Here is a 21,873-nt window from a genome sequence, read left to right as displayed (position 1 = left end):
CAAACTGATCTCTGGCCACTTAGAGAAATAATGTCTAGAGCAAGGATAGGGTGTCTGGAGTCTGTGCCCAGTTCTAGGATCCACCCTTAAGAAGGCTATACTTAACCTGAAATATATCCAGAGAAGGTGTCCAGGGTGATGAGGGGGCTTGAAGCTATGCCATGTGAAAAATAATAGAAAGGGCTGGAGATGCTTGTCCTGAAGAGAAGGTGACTCAAGTGGGCAGCAGAATTGTCCTAAAAATTCTGAAATCCTGAATCCTCAGGAGTGAATCTAATGTCATTTATGATGAAGAGGTTGACCTAGGATCATTTACCATACCCATGTTGCAGGGAACTAGATTCTGCCTTGATAGAGGAGGCTAATAGTAAGAGTTGTCTAATGATGAGGCCTCATCAGAAACAGATTTTCAAGCAGAGGCAGCCAAATGTCAGATTCAAATTTGGGCTAGCTAGGAAAATAAATCCTCAAGTTCTTGTCATTGAGCCCCCAGCCACTTTCAAAGGATAAGAAACATTGAGCAGAGAGATGAAGGTTGATCCAGGGCTAGATTTCATTCTTTATGTGCCTTCTCCCCCATAATCCAGGACTTTCCAGGTCTGCAGCATCCCCCAGCTTGACTTCAGCTCCTCAGAAGCCAACTGCTTCAGAAACTGCTTCTATGGAGCCCCCAGAACCTCTGCCTCCTCTGAGTACCCCTTCTTCTGATGACCCATGCTTATCCTCACCTCTGGAGATGCCTGACCCCCACCTGCATCACCAGATGGGCATTCTTCTGAAACACATGCAGGATGTGAGAGTTCTTCTTGGACACCTGGTCATGGAGCTGAGAGACTTGTCTGGCCACCAGAAGTCTGAGACCACAAAGACTCCTGCCAAATAAAACAATTCACCCACAGCATTGTTTAACCAACTCCAATACATCCAACACTTTCTATTTTTTCTCTTTATGTCCTGCACATATATATAGTTTTATAATTTGCCCAGTGTTTTGTTAGAATAATGGAAATAGGTCAGTATAAATAAATGTTCTAAATGATAAGAATTTCACTGTAATTGTGTTTTCTTTTTTAACATTATAACATAATCTTGCTCCTCTAGACCAGACATTTCCTTCTGCAATCCAGACCAGAATCTGGTGATTTAAAAGGAAGAAATGGAAGTGATTTAATGCAAAAGTTCTCAATCAGGGATGATGCAGCCGCTCCCTACCAGCCCACATTTGACAATGTCTATGACTTCATGTGCTGCACAGTAGAACTGCACTCCATAGGGTTTTCATGGCTATGACCTTTCTGAACCAGGTCATTAGGGCTTTCCTCTGAGGTATCTGTAGGTGAGATCAGACCACCAACACTTCAGTTAGTTGCCAGGCATGTTTAATCATTCCCACCACCCAGGGAGACTCCTGTTTGAGATAAGCATAGCCTAACTTTCTTGTTTTCAAAACTCTTCTTGATGGTGATGAATAATTTATTGGAGTTTTTGGGTAGATCAATAGTTCTCAAACTTTTTGGTTTTAGGACACTTTCCACTTTACAACTTACTGGAGACCTCTAAGAGCTTACATTAATATGGGTTATATTTACTGATATTATCCACATTAGCAATTAAAATTGAGAAATGGGAAATGTTTATTTATCAATTCACTTAAAATGACAATTATAAACCTATTCACATTAATAAAATGGAGTATTTTATGAAAATAACTATCTTTCAAAACAAAAAAATATGAGGAGTGGCATTATTTAATGTTTGTTCCATATCTCTCTAAAGTTGAAATTAGTAGAAGATAGTTAGATTTTCAAATCTGATTCTGCATGCACTCTGTTGTTATTTCAGTCGAAGTTTGTAAAGAAAATCAGGCCCTGCACAGATATGCAATTTAAAAAGGGAGAAGCATTTTAAGATCTTTTTCAAATAATTGTGAATATTCTTCTTTGATTTGGCACTAAGGCTTGATATTAAATAAATATTATATAACTGATATATAAATATTGGTTGCAGTGTGAAATCTGAAACCACATCAATGAATGTTTTGCTCTGTTACATTAAAATCTATTGGTCCTTCTTGGACTATAAGTGGATCTTCTACCCACTCACTGATCGTTTTGAAAATATTTGTTCACAATGTTATGTAAATATTCTAAATGTTGGCACCATTTCATTATATACAGTATTTTAATAATCACACTTGTTAATATGACTACCCATATCATTTAAAAAGCCTTTAATTACTGAGAAACTATCAAGCTTATGATTGTAAATCCATGTTTTCCAAAACTCCAGTTATCCCAAATTCATTTCAAAGTTTGACCTTTATCATTATCAATAATTACTGCTAGATTTTTCCTTGAAGTGAAAGACTCCCTTCGTTCATTTTTGAGACAATGGCTGCCAAATACCCAAGTCTGACTAATTATAGTTTGTCAGTCACTCTCCCAATTAAAAATAGAGTTCCATGAACAGAGCACCTACTTTAGCTAGGAACTCTAACAAACGCAAAAGACCACCATCATATTTCCATATGGAGTGGAAGAGTATGCTTCCCACTTCATTACCCAGAATTTTAAAAAGATTTATACTTGAGGGAAAAAATCAATATATTTTTTTACTACTTCATCAAGGAATTTTTTTCTTTACTCACTGGATGTAGGGTAAACACTGTGCATACCTAAAAGATGGTGACAGTCCTGATAACATCACTGCAGGAATTTATCAGGCTTTCTCATTCTGAGCATTGTTTTTATGGGCATGCTAGGCTGTAAGCCAGGCCTTGAAATAGCCCTGAGAGATTTACAAAGACACCTGGACTCAAGGCTCTACTTCCTGGTATGTGGGCCTGTAGGAATGAAAGCTGAGTCAGTGAGCCTGGCCAGGTGCCCCTTTTGTGTGCTTCAGTATAAAAATTGCCTGTAGCTGTAAGGTGGTGCAGTTTCTCTCTCCCTCTCCCCCTCCCTGTCTCCCTCTCTCCCTCACTCTCTTCCCCACCCATAGACTCCCAGCAAGTCCCAATAAATCCATGTAGCAGAGCATGGCTCTGGGTTATTTCTTTGGTTCCTTGGCCTTTAGTGCAAGTACAGCTCTGAACTCACTGGGGATCTCCCCTTGCAGAGGGCAAGGTGGCAAGGGGACTGAGGAAAACCCCATTGGAGCCCCCAACATGGGTGGGGAGGAGAATTTGAGTCAGGGAAATCTGGGGTGGCTGTCCATGTTGATGCGGGGCCCCAAAGTGGCCCTAGGGGATAAATAGGAACCATCATGTGAGTACAGGCAAAAGGTTTAGAAGAGGTATTAAGTAGTCTTGGTATATCAAGAAAGCAAGCCAAAGTGTGCACGACTGTGGAGGTGGTGGTAGGCCACTACTCTTTGCAACAGAATGGGCTGATTGTGAACTGACAGCCCACGCCCACATCCAGCAACTCTGGTGGCTTAGTGCCTAAGGCTTTTTGACTGTTAACCATAAGGTTGGTGGTTCAACCCACCAGCCCCTCCTCGGAAGGAAGACTGAGCAATCTACTTCCGTAGAGATATTGCCTCAGAAGCCCAAGGAGGGGTCACTATGAGTTGGGACTGACTTGATGGCAGTAAGTTTGGTTTGGGTTTGGTACCATTAGAAAGAAAGGGATACCAGAGTGGCTCAAGCTAGCACTGGGGAAACATTAGTGTCTCAGCTACATGGGAAAGAAGCTGGGGTAGAGACGTTAGCTTGCAGAGTGGCTAAGTTGAAAAGACTATGCCTTCCTGGTCGAAGAGTGGGACCCTGGTAATATGGCCAACTGGAACCCAAAGAAGGGTTCCCTGTGAGAGTTCCTCCCCCTCTGAGGAGGAAGAAGGATGGGATGGGGAAATAGAAGTCCTCATGTTAAAAGTGCAACCTCATGTTGGTGACAAAAATGAAAGCCGAGTATACCCTGATAGAGTTACCACTGAAAACCTGCCTCCCCCCACCCACCTCAAAAGAAAGTAGTTTATATCCATGAGGGATTATACCACCACTGAGTTAGTGGATCTGGCCTCCAAGTTTTGCCAGAAAGCGTGTGAATCTATCGTGTGAATCTGCAGTGGTATGGTTGTTGTGGATCTGGGATATGGGGGCAGAAGGTATTATCCTCTGAGATTGTTGTTGTTGTTATTTGCCGTCGAGTTGACCCCGACTCATAGTGACCCCTCCTTGGGTTTCTGAGGCAGTATCACTACAGAAGTAGGATTGCCCAACCTTCTTTCTGAGGAGTGGCTGGTGGGTGTGAACTGCCAGCCTTCTGGTTAGCAGTCAAGTGCCTTAGGCACTATGCTACCAGACTTCTGAGATTGTTGTTGTTGTTGTTGTTATGTGCCGTTGAGTCAGACCCTACCAGAGCTCCTGACCTCTGAGATTAGAGATGTCTAAATTAGTCTTGGTTACAATGCACTCTACCCTGAGGCAGAGGCTGTATATAGCAAAGAATGAGAACCAGTTGGTTTCTCTGTTAAATTGGATTACAGTCACCTGTAAAGCTGTCTGGCCCAATGAAGGGCATATCCCCATGCCCCCCCTTCATTGGTCTTTATTGAAATAATTAATTACAGGAGATCATAGAGAGTTAGGGATGAAGCATGCCATATATGTTGAGCATTACCAAGGCCTGGAGAATGAATTGTGTGGTAGTTAAAGATGTATGTCAACTTGGCTGGGCCTGGTTGAGTGGCTGAGCAGCTGGTGGTAGTTATTCCCCATGATGAGCCTGGTAATCACCTCCATGGTGGGATCTACCACAAGCAGCTAAGTAGTTGCTTTGGGTATGTGGTCTGCTTCCCATATATAAGCAGCTTTGGGTATGTTGTTGTTGTTGTTGGTAGGTGCAGTCAAGTCCCTTCCGACTCATAGTGACCCCATGCACAGCAGAACGAAACACCACCTGATCCCGTGCCAGCTCCATGATCCTTGCTATTCTTGAGCCCATTGTTGCAGCCACCATGTCAATCCATCTCGTTGAAGGCCTTCCCTTCCTTCATCAACCCTCCACCTTACCAAGCATGACATACTTCTCCAGGGAATGGTCCCCTCTGACAACATGACCAAAGTAGGTGAGATGAAGTCGGGCAATCCTCACTTCCAAGGAGCATCTCGGCTGCACTTCCTCTAGGACAGATCTGTTAGTTCTTTTGGCAGTCCGTAGTACCTTTAGCATTCTTTGCCAGCAACACAACTCAAAAGCATCAACTCTTCTTTGGTCTTCCTTATTCACTGTCCAGCTCTCACATGCATACAAGGCAATTGGAAATATCATGGCCTGTGTCAGGCGCACCTTAGTCCTCAAGGAGACATCCTTGCTCCTCAGCACTTGGAAGAGTTCTTTCACAGGCGACCTACCCAGTGCTACATGTCATCTAATGTCCTGACTGCTGCTTCCATTGGCATCAATTGTAGAACCAAGCAATGTGAATTCTTTGACAACCTCAATCTTTTCTCCATTTATTATGATGCTGCTCATTGGTCCAGTTGTGAGGATTTTTGTCTTCTTTATATTGAGATGTAATCCATACTGCAGACTGTGTTCCTCAATCTTCATCAGTAAGTGCCTCAAGTCATCCTCACTTTCAGCAAGCAAAGTTGTATCATCAGAGTATCTCAGGTTGTTAATGATTCTTCCTTCAATCCTGATGCCATGTTTTTCTTCATATAGTCCACCTTCTTGGATTATTTGCTCAACATATATATATATGTGCTTTGGGAATAGTCTCTGGCATATGGCATGGTTGAACCCTGTATGTAGCTGTGTCGTTGTTCAGCAGCCTGCCATGCACTGCCGACCTTGGGACTTTCAGTGGACTTGAATTAATGCTGGCCGGGTGGTTTGGTAACATCGGGACTGTGCCTTTTTACTTGTCAACCTTGGGCTTGTCAGTCTCAGTAGCCAGTAGTTGAGTGAAGAAAAGCCTCCAGCTTCAGTGGGCCGGGAGGAGGAGGCAGAGCTGAAGCTCAAGGTTGAGGGGCTTTCACCCAGCCCCTAGAGACTGGCACTTTGAACTTGGACTCAAAGCCTCCAGACTGTAAGAGAATAAACTTCTATTTGTTCAAACCATCCCGTTTGTGGTATATTCTTGTCAGAGCGGCACTAGATAACCAGAACAAATTATTTACTGCAGGAATGAAGAACGCTATTCTGCGTTCAGCCCCTAATCAGTGGTATGGAGCTCTAGTGTCTATCCTAAGACCCTTAATTAGGCAGCTGGTCACATGGGCTGCCCAAGCTGCAGCTGACTTAGGGGAAGTGGAAAGAACAAGGAAATGGAATGTATGTCCCACGGATTTCTACCATCCCAAGGAAAGAAACAAACCATGAGGGGAAAAGAACATGAAAGAACCAATGTGAGTAACGCATAGGCAAATGTGGCAGGACTTGATCTGGGCAGGGATCCCAATAGAAGAAGTTGATAAGCAGCCCAATGGTGTGTTGGTCAGACTGGGGTAGACACTGAAACCGGAGCAGAAGTTCACAGAAGGAGACAAAGGAAGAGCAACACAACTGGCAGCTACTTCTCAAGAGGATGCATGGAAGGCACATTTACCCATAGAGTAGAGGTCAGGCCAAGGTCTCCTGGAACTTCAGCTCTTTGTCAGATCAGTGTCAGGGGACAGGAGGCCATATGTGGAACTCACCATCTATTAGACCCCCCAAAACAAACAACAGGTACTGGCTCTGGTGGACACTGAGGCCAAATGCTCCCTCATTTGGGGGAATGTTAACAATCAAAGGTCCCCTAAGCACTATTGATGGCTTGGTGGCCAGGGACCTCATTACATGTTCTCATCCAGAGGGGGTTTCTCTGTTTCATTATATAGATGATGTCATGTTAACATCTGATTCTCTTTCTGTGTTGTAACAAGTAGGCACCTCTGTGATAGCTCTCCAGAAGTGAGGATGGGCTGCCAATGAAAACAACCTCCAGTGTTTGTCAAATTCTTGGGTGTTGTACGGTTGGATTAGACAAAAGTGGTACAAGAAGCTGTAATAGAGAAGATACAAGCTTATCTCTGACCCTAAACTCAAAAAGATGTACAAACCTTTGTAGGTCTTCTGGGTTATTGGCACCCCTTCATTCTGCACATGGCTCAAATATTAAAGTCCTTATATTGCTTAGTGAAAAAGGGGGCCCCAGTAGGATTGGAGTACTACAGAAGAGAAGGCCTTTTAAGCAGCTAAATTGACTGTAAAACAGATAAGAGCTTTGAGTGTCTTAGTTCAGGGACAGCCCTGTGAATTGGATGTAGCCAATTATCCAGAAGGTTTTGGCTAAGGCCTGTGGCAAAACCAAGAACATAAGAGAATACCATTAGGTTTTTGGTCTCAGTTATGGTAAGGGCCAGAAGAAAGATATAGCATGTTGGAGGAACAGCTATGTGCAGTGTGCTGTAGTCTCCTACAAGTAGAAATCATAACAGAAGGATTAACCATAGTAGTAAGAACATAGTAGTAAGAATAGTACGCCTATTTGCAACAAAGAAGTACTCTAACCAATCGTCCTTTTAGAACTGAACTGCATATTGTCCTGGTTCTAGTAACATGTTACCACTGAGGCTGGCACCCAGGAATTTATTGAAGCCCCTGGATTCCCTTTCTTTGTCAAAGAAGGAATAGGGCCTATCCCTGAAACTGCATGGTGTACAGATGGGTCAGCATGGGGTAATCCTCCATGGTGGACAGCCGTCACCGCACAACCCCAAACAGACAGTGTTTGGATGTATCAAGGTGAGGGGAGGAGCAGTCAGTGAGCAGAACTATTAGCAGCATGGATGGTTCTAAAGCATAAATCTAGCCCGATTGTTTTGTACACCAACAGCTGGACAGTTTATAAAGAACTCACCCTGTGGCTCTTGCAATGGGAAAAACAACAGTGGATGACAGCTGATCATCCCTTATGGGGTGCATAAATGTGGCAAGAACTCCTAGATCGAATCAAAGGTATGGATGTTGTGGTATAATATGTGTCAACCCACTCAGCTGCCACCCCAGCAAGGAATGCACAAGCAGATGCCCTGACCAGAATACCAGCAGAGGAAGACTTTCCTGTAGGGGACATAGGCACATAGTTACACCAGAAAATGGACCATAAGGAACAAAGAACTCTATGAGCCATAGCCAAAGGCCTGGATCTGCCCCTGTCCTATAGGGACACAGTTGAAGCTTGCAATGACTGTACCACTTGTTCCTTAGAGCATGCCCAAATGCTTACCTATTATGCTCAATGTACACCACAGCAACTGTACAATGGGAAGTGGATTACAAAGGACCTATGCCTATGTCTGAAGGCTGTTAGTGACCCCCCTGTTCACTGACTGGGCCAAAACTGTAGCCGAGTTCCATAACCACAGCAATTGCTGGGTCTGCAGAGAATTGCCTTTGTTCTCCTCAATTGGTCTTATGTGGTTGATCAACCCAGCTAATGCCAGTGCATGGAGAGCTCTCTTTCCCTGGTCAAACAGCTGCCTATCAAAGTGAAACAACTGAAGTCACTATCCTGTCCTATAATGACACTAAGAAAGAAATTTTCCACTTGGTGTAGCAACAAATCAATGTAACTTTTAGTTTGGGATATGTCATCTTTGATGGTCTTGAGTTGTTAACTGCTGCTCAAATACAGGTGTCCTGTCTGGCCCCCTTCTGTATTGAGCAATGTAGCAGCAGTGCTCTCAATGCCACTGTTCACAACATGGGATGGCTTCCCATTCAGTTATGCAATCAAACTGTTCTCATCCTTAATAATGATCAGCTAGGTTATCAAAACCTGTCCTGGAAAGCAGGGGCCTACCCAAGCCCTTGGGGGGTGGTTATGGGCCTGTGGAAATCATGACTAGCCCTACTTACCATGTAACTGGACTGGACATTGTACTTGGGGACACCCACACCTTGCTGGCTGCATTGTGGATATCTCCCAAAATGCCCCTCTAATTGGGACACAGAGCACATCACAGAGTGAAACCTTCACAGAGTGAAGATACAAGTGGTAGTTTTATCCTTTAACCTTGCTCATGCTGCCTGTAGCCACTATAGATACAGAATTTCAAGCGGAAGGTTTAGCAAAACACACTGTGACTGCTTTAAATGTACTCATCAGTCCATAACCTTTTTGAGTGAGGAAACTAAACAGATTAGACAAGTTGTTGTTATGTGCCATTGAGTCGGATCTGACTCATAGCAACCCCTCCTTGTGTTTCTGAGGCGGTAGCACTACAAAATAAGGTGGATATTTTAACTGCAACTCAAGGTGGGACATGTGCTGTTCTGAAAACAGATTGTTGTATCTATGTACCAGATTATAGCCATAATATCAGTGCAGCCATGCAAGTGTTAGATCACCACATAACTGCCATAGATGAGTTAAGCATGGACCCCATTAGATCCTGGCTTCGATCTCTCCCTGCCTCTTGGTGTTATACATTTTTTCATTCCTTAGATTTCATGTTTTTATTGTGATGTGTTGCTTTTGCTTGTATTGTATTTGTAGTGTGTGGCTGCAGGGCATCTCTGCTGCCCTGGGTTGAGGGGTACCATGGAAGACTGGAACAATAAGGTTGTAAGGGCCATCTTAGGGTATGCAGTAGAGGAGTGTAGGGTAAACACTGTATACCTAAAGATGGCGATGGTCCTGATAACATCACTGCAGGAATTCATCAGGCTGTCTTGTTCTGATCATTGTGTTTGTGGGCACACTTGGTTATAAGTGAAACAGCTCTGAGAGATTTACAAAGATACCTGGACTCACAATTCTATTTCTTGATATATGGGCATGCAGGAATGAAAACTGAAAGTCACTTGAACCTGGCCAGGTGCCCCTTTTGTGTACTTCAGTATAAAAATCACCTGTAGTGGATAGAATACACTTTGGGCCTGGGATAGAATCTGCTTGCAAGGACTGGCTCTCAGCCCAACAGTAGGAAGACTTACATGCAGAACACCCAACCCAGGGCGATGCACCCACTTACTCTATGGAGATACATCCCTTGGAGCAATCAGCCTTGGGGCACCAGAGAGGCAGCATTCACATGAAGGGAAAGCGGGACAGACAGGAGTGCATAACTAAGGGGGGGAGGGGTATCACATGGAAGGGAGGAGAGGAGAGTGGGTTAGGGTTGGGGTGGTAATTGGAGAGTGAAACCAAACGTACACAAACTCTTGAATGTAAAACAAATTCTGCCCTATAAATTTGCACCCAAAGCGCACACACACAAAAGACCACCCCCACACACATTGCCTATAGCTTTGAGGTGGTGCAGTTTCCTCCCTCCCTCTCTCTCTCTCTTCTGTCCATCCAGCCTGCTGCTCCTGGACTCCCTGTAAGTCCCAATAAATCCATGGTACATGGCTTCAGGTCATTTCTTTGGTCTTTCGGCTCTTAGTGCAAGTACTGCCCTGAACTTGCTGGTGATCTCCCCTTACAGTGAAGAATACAATTCAGCATCACTGCCTTAAATTGTGCTAAGAGCCAGCACTTTTACCTCTTCTCCAAGAGAAGCACAGTATGATGAGGAAATGGTGGTTCAGTTGTCGAATTCTTATCTTCTATGTGGGAAATCTGGATTAGATCCTCCACAAATCTTTCTTCAGTGCTCCTCAGGCATAACCTCCCATCTGTCAGTGGAAGCATGTATGTAGCTATGATGTTAAACAGGCCTCAGAGGAACTTCCAGACTAAGAAGGACTAGAAAGAAAGGCCTGGCAGTCTACTTCCAAAAATCAGCCAGTGAAAGTAGCATGGCTCACAATGGATCTGATTTGCAACTGATTATGGAGATGGTGAGGAGCTCTGGTGACATAGTTCTGAAGGCATTTGACTGCTAACCAGAAGGCTGGTTGTTCAAATCCACCACCCACTCCCTGGGAGGAAGACTGAGCAATCTACTTCTGCAGTGATACTGCCTCAGAAACCCAAGGAAGGGGTTGCTATGAATTGGATCCACTTGATAGCAAGGAGTTTGGTGGTTTTTTTTTTTTTTTTTTTTCATGGAGCTGGTGTAGGATTGAATAGCCTTTTGTTCTATTGTTCATGGGGTCCCCAGGAGTCAGGAAACCCATGAACAATAACAATAAGTACAATATGATTTATATTTTTGAAGTATATCTCTAGCTACTGGGTGAAGAAATAACTATAAGATATATGTGGAAGCTGGAGTCATCAAGACTTGCTGATGAATTAGATCTAGGTTTTGAAATGAGAATGCATACCTTATAAACTCACAGCTTTGACCCTGCAATCCCACTTTCAGGTGTATACACATACAAATGATTCTGTGAGTTTGTAGGGGAGCATCATATCATCTTCATCACTGACTGATATGAAGCTTCCTATGTCACAGGCCCTGTTCTAAGCCTTTTACCTATATTAATTCACATAGCCCTAACAAACATGTATCAAGATGTTCATTGAGGCCTTGTGTGTGGCTGATGAGGGTTGGATAGTAATCAGGATGTCCATCACTATGGGAATGGACAAAGTGTAGTGGATGCACACTATGGGATATTAGGAGCATTCACAATGAGGAAGGTGCATGTACAACAACATGAATAAATCTTTAAAACAGGTTAATTTTAAGACATAAATGATAAAATACTTGCTATGACACAATGCCATTTATGTAAATTAATACACATATAAGAAAGTGTATCCAACATTTCTTAAGGATATATATATATATATATATATATATATATATGTTGTTGTTGAGAGCCGTCGAGTCAGACCCAACTCATAGCAACCCCTCCTTGGGTTTCCGAGGCAGTATCACTATGGAAGTAGATTGCCCAACCGTCCTTCCAAGGAGTGGCTGGTGGGTTTGAACTGCTAGCCTTCTGATTAGCAGCCAAATGCCTTACGCACTACACTACCAAAGCTCCATACACACACACACACACACATATATATATACATATACACAAATAATCACCTACATATATATGTATGTAAATGCAAACCCAACCCACTGCTGTCGAGTAGATTCGGACAGGACAAAGCAGAACTACCCCATATGGTTTTCATGGCTGTAAATCTTTATGGGAACAGACTGCCACATCTTTTTCCCACAGAGCGACTGCTGGGTTGAAACTGTCAACTCCTCAGTTAGCAGCGGAACACCTTACCACCATATCACTAGGGCTTCTATTTATCTATCTATTATTTGTTGTCATTGTTGTCAGGTGTCATTGAGTGACTTCCTACACAGAGCTACCCTATGTACAACAGAACAAAACACTGCCCAGTCTTGTGCAATTCTTAAAATTGTTCCTGTGTTTGAACCCCTTGTTTCAGCCACTGTATCAGTTCATCTCATTGAAGGGCTTCCTCTTTTTTGCTAACTTTCTACCTTACCAAAGAGCTCTGGTGGCGTAGTGCCTAAGGCATTTGACTGTTAACTGGAAGGCTGGTGGTTTAAACCCACCAGCCACTTCTTGGAAGGAAACTGGGCAATCTATTTCCATAGAGATACTGCCTCTGAAACCCAAGGAGGGGTCGCTACGAATCAGAAAAATAAAGTTTTTATTTTACCAAGCATATATATAGTAACATACAATAAACATCACATAATGGATGCATATGTGGAAGGGAGGAGGATAGTAATGTGGATGAAGGTGAAAACTAATAAAATAAGAGAGGGAAATTGCAGAGACCAATGATCACAGTTTGCCATGAGCAAAACCTTGAACCCCTACAAGGAGAAAGGGAGAGAGAGTGAGTGAGAGAGAGAGAGACAGAGAGAGCGTGAGAGAGAAGAGCAAAAAACAGATTTTGGAGTGAGACTGTCTTCTACTCAAATTTCAATTCCATTGCCTCATATGTAAAATGGGGATACTAATTATCTTTCTCAAAGAGCTGTTATGAGAATTAAATAAAGTAATATCTATGAAGTATTTCGTATAGGGCCTGCCACATGCTAAGGCACACGTTAAAAGTGAGCTAGTATCCACAGGGAGGAGGTGGAAAGAGAGCTGTTACACAGTGGGGATTGCAATCTATGTCATGAAACAAAATGTGTGTGAACTGCTATATGGAAAATGAAGTTGCTCTGTAAACTTTTACCCAAATCACAATTAAGGGAAAAAAAAAGTGAGCTGGCATCATTATTGTCAGAAGCTGCAGTATTATCATCAACAGTGGCAAGACCATTTTATTCACTAGTTGTTGTTGTTGTTATGTGCCCTCGAGTCAACCCTGACTCTTAGTGACCCCTCCTTGGGTTTCCGAGGCAGTATCACTACGGAAGTAGGATTGCCCAACCTTCCTTCCGAGGAGTGCAGTCAAGTGCCTTAGGCACTACACCACCAGAGTTCCCTAGAGTTCTTATCAATTCAGGTGATATCTTATTCAGAAATTACATCATAATAGGCTTCCAAGAATTGTTAAAGTGACAAAAGACAATTGCTAAATTTCTCTGACTTGCATACTAAAGAGGTGAAGAATTAGAAAATCTGGGGAGAAAGTTCTGGAGAGAGCAAAATATTTAACTTGAGAAAAATGCAAAGAAGAGGCTAGAATAAAGAAATGTTGAATAGAAGAATTTTAAAATAAAATTCTGAACAATGTGATATGAACCCTACCATAGATTCCAGAGTTTTTCAGGAAAGACTATACAACATATGAATGCTTGGTGTTATTGAATTTCTTTTGGAATCCATTGAGGGAGCTGAGATCTGTGTTCTGGGGGATGTGAAGCCAAAATAGAGCCAGACTTTGTGGACTATAGGGACAACTGATAGCTGCACTGCATTCTTATTATAGAGATAGTGGCCTTGTGCACATACCAGCTTTCAAGAGGAGGCTTGCTAGAAGGGCAGTGTTTTGTGCTTGGTTCTCTAGAGGAGCAAAAATAGTGAAGCATATATAAAAATAAATATAGAGAGATTTACTTCAAGGAAACAGCTCACATAATTGTGGAGGCTGGCAAGTTCCAAATCTGTAGGTCAGGTGGCAGGCTGAAGGCTACTCCAAGAACTGGAAGCCAGACCATGAGATGAGTGCAGGATCAAGAGAGAGCATGTGAGCTTTGCCAGGCCATCCATATATATTGGATACAGGTCACACTCTCAAGGAAACTCACTCCTCTTCCAGTTGATTGGCTGCTCACATCAGATCACAAAATGGAGGAAGATTATATAATATCTTCCAAACCACAGAGAATTATAGCCTAGCCAAGTTGACACATAACATTAGCCATCACAGGCAGGTTGTGGATGATGGGGGAGCCCCACATTAGCCCAGGATGAGGAGTCAGGCAGGGTGTGGGGAAGCACAGAAGCATGGCCTAGCTAGACACTCCCAAAGCAGGCAGTTCACAGTCTCTGCCCCCAGCATCTAGTTCTGGATCTTTAGCATCTCCCATCCCTACTCCTGGAATCCTTAGAAATACTTCCCTATAAGACTCTACTTTTCTTTTATCAAAAATTGCTTTCAAACCTGAATCTGAAGTTGCCAGCATAATTTAATGTCACATTTCCTTAAGAAGCATTTGCATTTTTTAACAGGGACTATGCAAAAAAGGGCAAGGAGACCACATCTTCTGACCTCCTCTAACCGCACAAGAGGAAGACAGAATCACTATCAGTAACCTAAGGCCTATTCCTGCAAAGCCAGACATGCTGCCTCCCTCCAGTCCTTTCACCAACCGTTCCTCCCAAAGCACCCACCATCTTTCTCCTGGGTTCGATAATTCACTGCAGTGGCCACACAGAACTCACAGATTATGGGGTTTATTAGGGAAGCACCAGGCTACAATTCAAGTTCAGGAAAAACGCTCAGTCTCTCTCCCAGCCTGCCATCTCTCAGCCAACAGTCTTTCACAGTCTCTCTCCCAGTAGTGTGTGTCCCTCAGTGTCTCACTCAGCAATTTATGTCTCTTGCATCTCTTTCCCAGCAGTGTGTGTCTCTCAGGAGCATGTGTCTCTTTCAACAGCACGTCTTCCTCAGCCAGCAGTCAGAGAGATCTCTGCCTCTAGGAGGCCTCCTTTTAAGCCTGGCAGAGTGGCCAAACTAGCCAATCATAACATCAGAATTGTCTAAGCACCTGAGAGACAGTGAACTTGCCAGAACATTGCTCCAGTGCCACTCCCAACAGAAATACCCCAGGTGGATAACTTTTACAATCAGGAGCTCCTCAGTTGCTCACAGCAAATTCCACAGTAAATGGAGTTTACAAAGACTTATGACTAGAAAAGCTATACCAGGTAATTTACTACACCACAGACTAGCACGTTACCCTAAACAATGAAGGAATTCTCTGAGTGGGACTTTTAGCATTGGCAAGCAAGGGGGCAAAATACTATCCTAGAGAGAACTGACAGAGTCTGATAATCTCCCTCCTGCCAGAGCTCCAAAGGAAGTAGGTTCTGTGGTAGTTAAATTTGTATGTCAACTTGGCTGGGCCTGGTGGAGTGGCTGGGCAGCTAGTGGTAGTTATTCCCCATGATGAGACTGGCAATCAACTCTACGGTGGGATCTACCACAAGCAGCTGAGTAGCTGCCTTTGGGATGTGGTCTGCTTCCTGTATATAAGGAGAAGCCTTGGGGATAGTCTCTAGCTTATGGCACACTTGAACCCTGCATGTAGCCATGTCATTGCTCGACAGCCTGCCATGCTCTGCTGACATTGGGACTTTCAATGGACTTGAGTTAATGCCCTGCCATGTGGTTTGGTAACATCAGGACTGTCCCATTTTATTTGTCAACCTTGGGTTTGTCAACCTCAACAGCCAGTAGCTACCTGAGTGAAGAGATGCCTCTAGCTTCGGTGGGCTGGGAGCAAGAGGCAGAGCTGAAGCTCAAGGTCGAGGGGCTTTCATCCAGCCCCTAGAGGCTGATACTTTGAACTTGGAGTTAAAGCCTCCAAACTAAGAGAATAAACTCCTGTTTGTTAAGGCCGTGCCATTTGTGGTATATTCTTGTCAGAGCAGCACTAGGTAACCAGAACAGGTGTCCTGGTTCTAAACAGCCACAAGTGAGGACAGGACAGAGTCCAAGGAGACATACTATCAGATTGGAAAATTCATTAACTATTTACATGAAAATTCAGACTCCCCTACTGCTCAGGGTATGGTCACATGACACAGAGCACAAGCAGAGGCAGTAGGTCTGAACTGAGATGCTTCTGAAGGACTGATACAGTGAATTCTCTGCCACAAATAAGGAGTCCTGGAACTGGAGTGTGGTTGAGTGGGGCTGCAGGGGATGAATGGAAGGAAAGAAGAAAGAAACAAGGGAGTAGAGGTGCTGTAGTGTGAGATTATTGGATTGAGTAGGGGGAGTTTTCTAAGCTGGGTGATTTAAGGTTTTAGGAATGCCTGGGTGGTACAAATCATGAAGGTTGGTGGCTCAAATCTACCTAACAGTGTTGCAGAAGAAAGGTGATCTGTGTCTGTAAAGATTACAGACAGGAAAACTCTATGGAATAGTTCACATAGGGTTGTAACACAAAGCGTTGTCATGAGTTGAAATTGATTGATGGTAATGGGTTTGGTTTTTAGGTTTCAGGAAGGGAAGAAGTGGAAACACATTGCATTTCTGTCCTTGACTAGGGAATTAGAAGACAGTGACACTGAAGAGTGGTTGGTGAGTCATGTCTTTCTGTCTATTCATCCATGGGAAGATGTAAGCTCTGGGTACAGGGATCCCAATATCAACCTCACTGGGCCTCAAGCAAATGTCTGTTATCAGAGAGTAAGCAGAAAAAAAAAAAAAAAAAAAAAAAGCCCCAGGAAGACATTTAGAACATGCAGATGTCTCTTCCTCCAAAGAGGCTTACAGGACAGCTGGAAAGTGACAGGAGAGTGGGATGTCAAAGAGAGCCTGAAGGTTTCAGGGTCACCTGCTAGAACCTGGGGTTTTATGTGGTTGTATTGTGCTGAGAGGGCACAGGATCTGTAGGCCTTCTCTTTAAACCAGGACCTATTAGCCGGAGTTGGGGCTGGCCTGAGATGTGAGGTGGCTTTAGGGGTAGTAGGTGGGATAAGGCCTGGTGCTTGGAACACCTGAGGATATACACACATAGACAGCCTGTCTCCCACTCTTTGCAGTTCACCATCTTCAGGAGTTAGGAATGGGTGAGAGAAGGAACAATTCTTCAGATACTCAGTGGTCAGCCACTGGTCACCTTTTCTCTCTCTTTCTCCTATCCCGTGCCACCACATCTTTTCCATCTGTAGCTGCTGCAGCCAGATCAATCATGTGGGCACTGACAGCCATCCTCCTCCTGGGTGAGTCCTCAATGAAGCAGTGGTGGCATAAGGATTTTGGTTGGTGGGTTGGAGGGTGGGACAAGATGTGTGTGTGTTGAAAACATTTCTGTGTGAAGATTCCAAGCAGTGCAATATTTTTATTTTTATTTTTTATTTTTTGGAGGGATAAGAAAGAGGGGGCTTTCTCAGAGTTGAAGAAACTAGAGAAGAAAAATAGGTCTTAATACCATTCAGTATTTCCTATAGTCACCAGAATCCCTTTCTTTCCTTTCATCTCCAATTTTCTCTTCCTTTATTCTTTCTTTCTTGTTTTTTAATTTTATTTATTTTGTTGTTGTTGTTGAGAATATACACAGAAAAATATACACCAATTCAACAGTTTTTACATGCACAATTCAACGACACTGATTATATTCTTTGAGTTGTACAACCATTCTCACCCTCCTTCTCTGACTTGTTCATCTTCCATTAACATAAAGTCCCCTAAGGTTCCTATCTAATCTTGTGAGCTGCTGTCATCACTATGATCCCATATAGATAGTTCTTAAAAGAAAAGCATAATGTTCAAGGCAGACATTCTTTTTTTACAAGTTAAACTAAACTATTGCTTGGTTTTAAGAAGACTTCAGGAAATATTTTAGTTTAAGGTTTAAAGATTATCTCAGGGCAATAGTTGTGTGGTTTCATTCAGCCTGCATGGCTCCAGAAAGTCTGGAGTCCATAAGAATGTTAAATTCCATTCTGCATCCCACCCCCACCTTTTGATCAGGAGTCTTCTAAGAATCTTTGATCAAAATGTTCAGTTGTAGCTGAGCACCATCCAGTTCTTCTGGTCTCATGGCCAAGAAAGCAGTTGTTTAATGGAAGCAATTAGCCACACACTCCACATCCACCTCCTATTTCTGACTCTTCTTCTTCCTCTGTTTTATTTCTTGTTTTACAGTTTCAAGCAGTGGACAAACAGGTGAGTCTTATACATCCTTCATCCCAGTTTTCCATAATCTCCCCTCTCACCCTTCCCAAGTGACTGCTTATGTAGACATATCACTTTTTGGTTGTTCTGGGGTAGTGTTTCTTCACTCTCCTCCAATCCCTGTGACTCAGTTTATCAGTAGAATTTGGTGTTGATTTAAAGACTAATAGTTTTTGGCTCAACAAATGTGGCCTTTCTTCCTGTAAGTATGGGTTAGTAATGTGGACTGGGTCCTGAAAGTTGAAATTTTCTGAGGTTTCCCAAATTCAGACTGTATCATAGAGTGTCTCACTTTGATTCTGGCTTATATACTTTCTCCACCCCCAGCTACTTTGGAGAAGCCCATATTGTCCCTACACCCACCTTGGACTACAATCTTCAAGGGGGAGCGGGTCACCTTGCGGTGTGATGGGTACCACCCTCTGCTCCTGGAGCTGCGGCCCATCAGCACTCTCTGGTATTTGGGCCACCTGCTCCTGCCCTCACACAAGAAGAGCATTGAGGTGCAGACGCCAGGGGTGTATCGATGTCAGACACGGGGAGCACCTGTTAGTGACCCCATCCACCTCTCTGTATCCAATGGTGAGTGGTCTGAACATGAGGGAAAGGGTCTCATGTGTCTCCTCCAGTGATACTGGGCCCTTCTATGGGAGAGGAGGAGCTCTGGTGGAATAGTGGATAAGGCATTTTACTGCTATCCAGAAGGTCAGTAGTTCAAACCCACAAGCTGTTCTGTGGAGGGAAGATGGGGTGATCTATTTCCATAAAGATTTACAGCCTGAGAAACCCAATGGGGGTCGCTATGTGTCAGAAACAACTCAATGGCAGTGAGTTTGGTTTTTTTGGATTTATGGGAGAGGACACAGGGCCTGTCTTGAGTGTCTGGAGAAGGAAGGGGCTTTATGTGGAGATGCAGAAAGGCTTGTCTTTAAGTTTTGAATACAAATCGTGACCTAGCAGGCTAAAGTTACATAATATTCCCCAATAAGCAGCTAATCCTATGCTTTAGTGAGCAAATTATTGTTACTTCTCTTCTTGTATTAAAACTCTTCAAGTATCACTGGGGAGTCACTCCAAAGTCATTTCAAAGGTTCCCTCTCACCCTCCTGCCACAGTGTGAAGCAATTAAACATTTTTGTTTGTTTATGAAAGAGGTCTGGTGGTATAGTGCTTAAAGCGTTTGGCTGTTAACTAAAAGATAGGTGGGTGGTTCGAAGCCAGTAGCTGCTCTATGGGAGGAAGATGAGGCAGTTTACTTCTGTAAAGATTTACAGCCTTGGAAACCCTAGGGGGGCATTCTACCCTGTCCTAAAAGGTCTCTATGAGTTAGAATCGACTTGATAGCAGTGGGTGTGGCAGACGCTCTGAAGACTCGGGATACTGAACAGAAACTTTAGAAGGGGGACAGGGAGGGAAAGAAAAGGGCAAAGTAAAGTAGGAATATAAGGGGTCCCTGGCAGGTTGAATGCAGCTAGGAGAATTACTGTTCATTTAACAGTGTGTAGCTCAGTTTGCACATCAGTAAAAGAGGGACAATAATAGTATCTATCTCAGTTATTGTTGGGGTTAAAAATTAATGATTACATGTTATTAAAGAAAAAAGCAGTAATTGAATAGAGCACTTATCAAAATTTTATTATAGACATCCACATATGTGTATGCAAGTGTCAGTTGAGAAACTGACTCCCTTGAAGGGTTTTAATACAGAATACGAGAAGTAATAATAATTTGTTCATTAAGGCACATTGATTGGCTACTTCAAACACAATATTATGTAATCTTAGCCTGGTAAATTTGTATTTCAAATTTAAGGGCATCACAATTTCTACACATAATGTTCAGTGGCATTGGTTACATTCTTGAGCTTGTATCAACATTCTCATTATTTCTGTTCTAGTTGTCCCACTACCATTAATTTAGTTTCACTGTGCCCAGCCCCCCCCCCCAACTTCTCATCTGTACTGTAGTATAACTGTTGTCCATTTGGTCTCATATAGATAATTTTTGAAAGAGCACCGTTCTCAAGGGTGAAGTTCTTTAGCTTTTGAGCTAACCTGCTATTTAGTTAAAAGAGGATAATTTCTATTCAAAGTTTAAAAAGAATCTCAGGGCAGCATTAGTCTTGGGGATTCCTCTAGTCTCAATGGGTCCAGGAAGTCTGATTCTTCAAGAATTTGAAGTTTTGTTCCACATTTTTTTTCTTTCTATTAGGACTCATCTATTGTGTATTGCTCAGTACTCTGTTGTTTCTTGTTTGGAAATTGTTAGTGTGGATGTTGTTGTTGTAATGTGCTGTTGAGTTGGATCTGACTCATAGAGACCCCTCCTTGGGTTTCCAAGGCTGTATCACTACAGAAGTAGATTGCCCAACCTTCCTTCCGAGGAGTGGCTGATGGGTTTGAACCACCAGTCTTCTGGTTAGCAGTCAAGTACCTTAGGCACAGTAGGTAAGATATTATGACAGACAGTGGTTACTGCTTGCAGAACTGAAAGCAGCATATGGTTTGTGGCTTCTACTTACAGAATTCTTTCTCATTGTGGAACACCTAAAATGGCACCTGGTTTGTAAGTGTTAGCTATGATGATGATGGTGATGGGGTAAATACTGGGTGCTATGGGAGATGCCTAAGACTGTCCTGGGGAACTAGGGAAGTTTTCTGGAGGACAAAAAGTCTAAGTCTAGACCAGAAGAACAAGTAGACCTCAACCTGAGCAGATGAAGATGGATCTTCTTGGCTCAAGAAATACCAGGTGCAAAGGCTCAGAGAAAGGTCCATTCTCCCAGCAATTCAATATGGCTGGAACTTAGCCTGGGTTAGGAGTGGAAGGTGAGAAGAGTAAAGGAGAAGAAGGGAAAAGGAGAATCTTGAGATGATGTTGGAAAGGTAGGCAGCGGCCTGGTCAGGAAGGCTTTGATGCCACTCTAAGGAGTTTAAACTTGATTCTTACAGGCAGTGCTGTTTGAGGCTGGAACCAAGTCTCAGGTGTCTTTGCCTCCCTAGTACCCTACACCTCTCACCTCCCCACACACCTTCTAATGCATCCTTCATCACAAGACTTCTTAGGTGCCAACCACCAGGGAAGGCCTTTGGGTTTAGAATTGGGGGTGGAGGGATGTTGGCTTGTAGGGAGGAAAGGGAGAGTATGTGTGGGCTTAGAGCAGGAAGGAGGAGTAGAATGGGGACTCCTAAGGCTGGGCTTTCTCTTGGAATCAGGCTTGCCCGTGGTGTTTGTCCTAGACTGGCTGATCCTGCAGGTTCCCTACGCTGCAGTATTCGAGGGAGAATCTCTGGTCATGCGCTGTCGCGGCTGGTACGACAAGGTCGTCTACAAGCTTCACTATTATCGGGATGACCAGGCTGTGCGCTACTTCCACTCCAGCGCCAACTACACGGTGCCGCAGGCGCGTACCAGCGATAGCGGGCGCTACCAGTGCTCCGGCACCATGCGCATCCCTGTGGAGAGCGCGCCCATGTTCTCAGCCAAGGTGGCGGTGACCGTGCAAGGTAGGGAAGCCCTGGGGCCCACGAGCGGGGGCGGGTGGGCTGGTAAATAAGCAGTGGGAAATTCTGGGACAAGAACTAGACAGGGAGGTTCAAGTATAGGCACAAGTCGGATTTCTCTGTTAGGCCGCAGATGCAGTCTCTGTTCCTTCTCAGTGACGGTGCTTGGCCCATAGCCTGCGTGGGGTAGACG

At 43.7% G+C, this 21,873-nt stretch overlaps 2 protein-coding genes across 2 annotated transcripts in view; both read left to right on the top strand.

The window, feature by feature from the left end:
- The window catches only part of FCRLA (Fc receptor like A), an 8,309-nt gene extending 7,426 nt beyond the window's left edge, over nucleotides 1-883 (top strand). The window contains exon 6 of the mRNA XM_007937799.2: nucleotides 588-883. Within this exon, the coding sequence (XP_007935990.2) occupies nucleotides 588-883 (296 nt within the window). The remainder of the gene's footprint in view (nucleotides 1-587) is intronic.
- A 16,308-nt stretch (nucleotides 884-17,191) lies between these two features.
- FCRLB (Fc receptor like B) overlaps nucleotides 17,192-21,873 on the top strand; it is a 6,237-nt gene continuing 1,555 nt past the window's right edge. Inside the window, exons 1-4 of the mRNA XM_007937771.2 lie at nucleotides 17,192-17,222; nucleotides 18,148-18,168; nucleotides 18,505-18,759; nucleotides 21,417-21,683. Coding sequence (XP_007935962.1) covers nucleotides 17,192-17,222; nucleotides 18,148-18,168; nucleotides 18,505-18,759; nucleotides 21,417-21,683 — 574 coding nt within the window. The remainder of the gene's footprint in view (nucleotides 17,223-18,147; nucleotides 18,169-18,504; nucleotides 18,760-21,416; nucleotides 21,684-21,873) is intronic.

The sequence above is a fragment of the Orycteropus afer genome, unplaced genomic scaffold (assembly GCF_000298275.1).
Source record: "Orycteropus afer afer isolate SDZICR_OR568_19922 unplaced genomic scaffold, OryAfe1.0 scaffold00044, whole genome shotgun sequence".
Classification (NCBI taxonomy): Eukaryota; Metazoa; Chordata; class Mammalia; order Tubulidentata; family Orycteropodidae; genus Orycteropus; species Orycteropus afer.
Note: the sequence above shows the minus strand (reverse complement) of the source record. Positions and strands in the feature narration are given on the sequence as shown.